This window comes from Bison bison, unplaced genomic scaffold (assembly GCF_000754665.1).
Source record: "Bison bison bison isolate TAMUID 2011002044 unplaced genomic scaffold, Bison_UMD1.0 scf7180017846656, whole genome shotgun sequence".
NCBI classification, from domain to species: Eukaryota; Metazoa; Chordata; class Mammalia; order Artiodactyla; family Bovidae; genus Bison; species Bison bison.
This window is the reverse complement of record NW_011477229.1, coordinates 2,311-8,674: the sequence shown is the minus strand read 5'-3', so window position 1 is coordinate 8,674 and position 6,364 is coordinate 2,311. Positions and strand designations below refer to the sequence as shown.

Genomic DNA, 6,364 nt, shown 5'->3' with positions numbered 1-6,364 from the left:
TGCATTGTGCCCGGATCTATTCTTTCCTTCAATGATGGACTAGGAACCCAGAGTAAAGGGAACTGTAGGGAGTGAGTGGGTGAGAGGGACGCATGACCCACAGGCTCATCCCTTCATTGTATTGAAGCCTTTGCTCAGCTATTGGCTTCATGGAAGTTTTCTTTACACATCAGCTTAAAATTTCAATTCTTACCTTCCAGCCCTGCTGGTCCCAATTTCCTGTTATCTTTTCTTGCAAAACACCAATCTCCTCCTAACCCTCTGAGAGGATGACCTGTTTTGTGAATCAGCTGTACCTTCTCTCCCTATCCCTTGAAATGAAACTCTTTGAGATTAATTACTTTGTCTGCTCCCCTCCATGACATACATCCCATGGCACATGGGATGTATGTAAAGCTTGTTCATGAATCTTTCTTCTTCTGCACCTGCAGCCATTGCAAGTGTTGCCAGAGCCTGGAGCTCCACCTTCGACAGCCTGATTGGGAACCACATGTCTCAGGCGTTAAGAGGAACTTTCCCACTGCACGTGCCCTCTTTCCTGGCCAAGTATCCTGACTTTCTTGCCCTGGGTGTGGTGCTGGTGATGATGGGTGAGATGGGGTCAAAGACAGGATGGAAAGAGAGGAGAGCGGGAGGGGACCTTGGCTGGGAAAGACTTGGGATGGCAGAATGGTGAGGGAATTAGTACTGGAAAGGATTTGTGATATGACAGACAGGAAAGCAAGACATAGACTGTAGTTTCCCACCCTTGGCACTACTGACATTCTCGGGAGGAACATTCTTTAGTCTGAGGGACTGTCTTGTGCCTTGTAGTTTTTGTTTTTTTTTTTAATCATTGTCTGATGATGGAGTGTCCTTTATTTATGAGACAGTTGTGAAGCTCATATCCAAAATCGTGACAACTGGGATGTCTCTAGACATCCCCAAAATTCCCTTGGGAGATAAAATTTCCCCAGCTCAGAATCATTGATTTCAAATGACATCTTTCTTCCTCTGTACCAAGATCAAACTTCTTTTTTTTTTTTTAATTGAGAGGACATTCATCTAGCCTCAAATTAACCAATTGTTCCCAGCTTTATTGAGACATAACTGACAGACAACATTGTATGAGTTTAAGGTGGACACTATGGTGATTTGATCGTTGTGTGTGACACTGGCCACAATAAGAAATTAACCATCTTAAAGTGTATAATTCAGTGGCACTTAGTACATTCACAATGTTGTACAACCATCACCTCCATTTAGTTCCAAACAGGTGCATCACCCTTAAAGGAAACCCTGTACCCACTGATCACTCACCTATCCATCTGTCCACTCCCACCCTCCACAACCTTCAACCCCCAGCAACCACTAGTCTGCTTTCTGTGTCTATGGATTTGGTTATCTTGAATGTCTCGTATTCCATCTCTCCCACAGGAATACTGGTTCTGGGAGCCCGTGAGTCAGCACTGGTTAACAAATGGTTCACGGGCATTAACATTTTGGTTCTCAGCTTCGTCGTCCTCTCTGGCTTCATTAAGGGAGACCTGCACAACTGGCAGCTCACGGAACAGGACTACACATTGGCTGCAGCTGGATCCAATGACTCCTCTAGGTTAGGAGGGTACCCTTGTCCACAGTAATGCATGTCAGATGGTATGGAGCTGAGAATAAGGTGGGGACTAAAGAGATCTGGGCTGATAGGTCTAAGTGATGGGGGTCCTAGGGCCAGGACTTGTGGTGTGAAGAGAGGAGTCCATTAGGGATGGATGAACTCACCTCACCCATGTTCTTCCTCATTCCTTCTCTCATCATAGCTTGGGCCCTCCAGGTTCTGGAGGGTTTGCACCTTTTGGTTTTGATGGGATTTTCCAGGGAGCGGCAACATGCTTCTTCGGGTTTGTTGGGTTTGATGCCATTGCCACTACAGGTAACATGGTCATTGTGCTTCCCATCAGGGGTTTGGGCACAGGTTGGGCCATCCTCAGGCATAGGGATTGGGAGAAGGTTAGCCTGCTTTTGAACATGGAGGAGGGAATTTGATTTTGTGCTTTCACCCCGGCATGTTTACTGACCCAGTATTTCCTCCCATCTTGCAGGGGGAGAAGCCCAGGACCCCCAGCGGTCCATCCCCTTCAGCATCGTGGTCTCACTCTTGATCTGCTTTTTGGCGTATTTTGGTGTCTCAGCGGCACTCACCCTCATGGTGCCCTACTACAAGATTCATCCTGAGAGTCCCTTGCCGCAGGCTTTTCTCCATATTGGGTGGGGCCCTGCCAGATATGTCGTGGTTGTTGGCACCTTCTGTGCTCTTTCATCCAGGTGAGTGTCAAAGTTTTCTCTCCATTTACCGTCAGATGTTCAGGTAACCTGTCCCTTGTTATTTGAGAGATAAGATGAAGAGACATCTTACTCCACTTCATGTAGACTAGGGAGGAGAACCTTCGGCCTGTCCTACTTCTCATGTTCTCACCTATGCTTCCATCTTCTCTTCCAGCCTCCTAGGTACCATGTTCTCCATGTCTCGAGTGACGTATGCAATGGCAGATGACAGGCTCCTTTTCCAAGGACTTGCCCAGATCCATCCCCGCACACGCACTCCCATCATGGCCATCTTGGCTTCTGGAACTCTTGCAGGTGAGTGAACAAAACTCGTTCCTTCTTTGATCAATGTCCTTAACTTGTATGTTTCCAGTGGTTTCTCATTCTCTCCCCACACCTTGTTTGTACCCTCATCCTAGGGGTCACAGCATTATTCTTAGAGTTCAGTAACCTTGTGGACCTCATGGCAATTGGGACCCTGCTTGCTTACTCCTTCGTGGTGATTTCTGTTCTCGTCCTCAGGTGAGACTCTGCTACACCTTGACTGGGGGTCCTGACCTGGTAGGGATTGATGGGGGAGGTGATCGTCTTCTGTATCCATGCCACTTTCTAAGTGCCCCACTAGGCTTAAGGCAGGAAAAGGGTTGATGGGGACACCTATGTTGGGAGACTATGGGCTGATGTTTTTAGGTTGGTGCAAACGTAATTACAGTTTTGGACCATGAATTTTAAATGGAATTTAAAATTGTCAGGGAGAAGAATTGGGCCCTTTCTGTTAACCAATGCCAGCTGCAGGCATTGTAGATTTCAGTGCATCTCATTGATTTGCTGAGCACACTTCTCAGATGTAATGGTTTCACCAGGATTCAGAAAGCTGTAGTGGATCAGACCAGCATCAGACCACCAAACAGTGACCATGATCTTTCTTTTGATGCAAGTGCTTTAGAACTTCTTCTCAGTCCAACCACTGAGGTGGTCATCACCAGTTGTCGTATAAAATCCACTTTTCATCACATGTCACAATCCGATCAAGAAATGGTTCATTGTTGTTGTTGCATAGATAGAGAAGGTGAAACTTCAAAATGACAATTAAAAAAAAACTTTTCAGTCAGCTCATGAGGCACCCACTTATCAAGCTTTTTCAACTTTCCAATTTTCTTCAAATGCTGAATGACTATAGAAGAGTCAGTGTTGAGTTCTTCAGAAACTTCTCATGTAGTTGGAAGAGGATCAGCTTTGATGATGGCTCTCAGCTCAATTCAGTTCAGTTCAGTCGCTCAGTTGTCACTGACTCTTACCGACTGCATGAACTGCAGCACGCCAGGCCTCCCTGTCCATCACCAACTCCCGGAGTTCACCCAAACCCATGTCCATCGAGTCGGTGATGCCATCCAACCATCTCATCCTCTGTCATCCCCTGCTCCTCCTGCCCTCAATCTTTCCCAGCATCAGGGTCTTTTCAAATGAGTCAGCTCTTCGCATCGGGTGGTCAAAGTATTGGACTTTCAGCTTCAACATCAGTCCTTCCAATGAACACCCAGGACTGATTTCCTTTAGGATGGACTGGTTGGATCTCCTTGCAGTCCAAGGGGCTCTCAATTGGTCGTTGTCAATTTCCAATGGCCAGCCACTGTGCTCCTCTTCTTCAGGTCTCTTATCTCCTTTGCAAAATTTCTTGAACCACCACTGCACTGTACATTCAATAGCAGTTCCTGGGCCAAATGTATTGTTAATGTTGCAAGTTGTCTCTGCTGCTTTATGACCTATTTTGAACTCAAATAGAAAAATCACTCAAATTTGCTTTTTGTCTAACATCAATGCCATAGTCTAAAATAAATATAAAATAAACAGCAAATAAAAAAAACATAATGCACATCAAAATGTTGTATAATATAGCCACATTTATTTAGAATGTATTCTAATATCAAATGGTAAATTTCAACAATGTAAAAACCACAATTACTTTTGTTCCAATCTAATAATATAGCTTTAATACCTCTAATTCAGGTACCAACCAGATCAGAATTTAAGGAAGAAGGAGAAAACAGAAAATGAAATTGAGATTTCTGAACGTGAAGCAAGTTCTTTGGAATCTGTACCTGAAGCAGGAATCTCAAGGATTCTAAAGAGTCTGTGTGACCCTATTAGCACCAACCCCACCCAGAAATCTGGCCAAATTGTCTACGGATGTGCCTTACTGCTTGGTGAGCAGTGGAATTTCTCTTTGATCATATTCTGAAATTGGCAAGATAGAGTGAGAGCCTGTGTCTTTGGCTGTTGAGGTGTCTTGGAGATATGATGGCCCTTCCTGATATGGGCAGCCTGGGGAGGGGTGTGGCCCAAGGTCCTGACATCTTGGTCTTCTGGAGTCCAGCCTGTTCTCCTCCTCCTTGACCCTTGCAGTTCTCCTGCTGATGATCCTGACTATAATACTGGCTCAGGGGTCCAGATATGTGTTCTCTGGAGACCCCGTGTACACAACAGTGGCTGTGCTGCTGCTGCTGCTCATCATTGGGGTCACGGTCATCATCTGGAGGCAGCCCCAGAACCCCTCTCCTCTTACATTCAGGGTAGGTAATCTTATGTGCCCAAAGTGTCCACCTTGAGTGAAGGAGATCTGTGTGCTTTAGGTCTAAATATCCTTTGCTGGACCAGGGAAGAAAGGGAGTTGCTAAAACCAATGGATCTTTCCCTGATCCACACTTAGTCCTTTATACACCCAACCTAAGTAGACACCGAACACACAGCTGCAATTGGACTGGAGTCTTCCCACCCCAGTAGGGTTTCCCTTTCAGACATCTGGGGTGTGCTCAGGGATGAACTGACTTGGTCCACAGGTCCCTATTCTGCCTGTCCTCCCACTGGTGAGCATCTTTGTGAATGTTTACTTGATGATGCAGATGACCTCTGGGATCTGGGTCCAACTTGGCATCTGGAATGTGATTGGTGAGTGGTTTTCTACTAAAAAGAGGGTTCTTTGTTAATATTTATTTATTTGGTCACATTGGGTCTTAGTTGCAGCTCGAAGGCTCTTCGTTGTGGCCGATGGGCTTCTCTCTAGTTGTGACGCACAGACTCCAGAGCATGTGGGCTCCGTAGTCACAGGTAACTGCTGAGTTTTGGCATGTGGTCTCAGTGCAAGCTTAGTTGCTCCAAGGCAGGTGGGATCTTAGTTCCCAGGCCAGGAATTGGACTTGAAGCTTCTGTATTGGTGGGCAGATTCTTAACCATGGAACCACCAGGGAAGTGCCCTAAAGAGCACTGTTGAGTGACTGAACCCAGTCCTCTTCCTACTATCCCTCGCCCCACATTGAGCATTTGTAAGTGAGGAGAGAGCCTACTTTCCCTTCTCACTGTCTCATTTCCCCCTTAGGCTTTGCCATATACTTTGGATATGGAATCCAACACAGCCTGGAGAACAATGGGCAACAGCCACCAGCCTCCACTTTCCAGACTCTTGATGAAAACATCCCTGGTACTGAGTCATCTTAACCAGAGGAAGTAAATGCTGTGTGAAATCCTTCCAGGCACTGGAGGATCTGCTGGTTCAAGGGACACTGTGAGTCTCTATGGAATTTAAAGGTGATAGGCATTGAAAGCCTGAATTTATTGCCAGCAGACAAAATGACTTTTATGTTGTAAAATTCTTAAGTAAACTTTTCAAAGCATGATATACATACAGAAAAGCACATGCTTCATAAGTGTGCACCAAGGTGAATTTTCACAAAGTACAAAAATATTACCAGCAACCAGAGGAAGAAATAAAATATTAACCTGGCACATGAGAAACAAGTTCTTGTGCCAGGAATCTGCCACTTCTGGAAGAAAATACAGGTAACTGTATATTGTGTTGAGAGTTGCACTTTAAATATTAGGACATAGCAATGTTGGACATAAAAGGAAAGAAACAGATAAATTGTGCAAACAGTTAACACAAGAAAGCTAGGGGAGATATGGTAATATCAAAATAGATTTTGAGAAAAAGAGAAATAATAACAGATGAAGTGGATCATTTATAATGGTAAAGAGAAATGATCATTTTAATTCTTTTTTCCAACTTTAT

General features: G+C 44.9%; 1 protein-coding gene across 1 annotated transcript; it reads left to right on the top strand.

The window, feature by feature from the left end:
- Positions 1 to 431: 431 nt before the first annotated feature.
- On the top strand, positions 432 to 5,776 carry LOC104988975 (cationic amino acid transporter 3-like; the record flags this gene model as incomplete). The annotated part of the gene is made up of 10 exons (XM_010840483.1): positions 432 to 590; positions 1,417 to 1,594; positions 1,797 to 1,909; positions 2,079 to 2,301; positions 2,477 to 2,616; positions 2,721 to 2,823; positions 4,309 to 4,505; positions 4,705 to 4,871; positions 5,139 to 5,247; positions 5,675 to 5,776. Coding segments are annotated over 10 exons (1,491 nt in total), but the record flags the coding sequence as incomplete, so codon positions are not given.
- Positions 5,777 to 6,364: the final 588 nt, after the last annotated feature.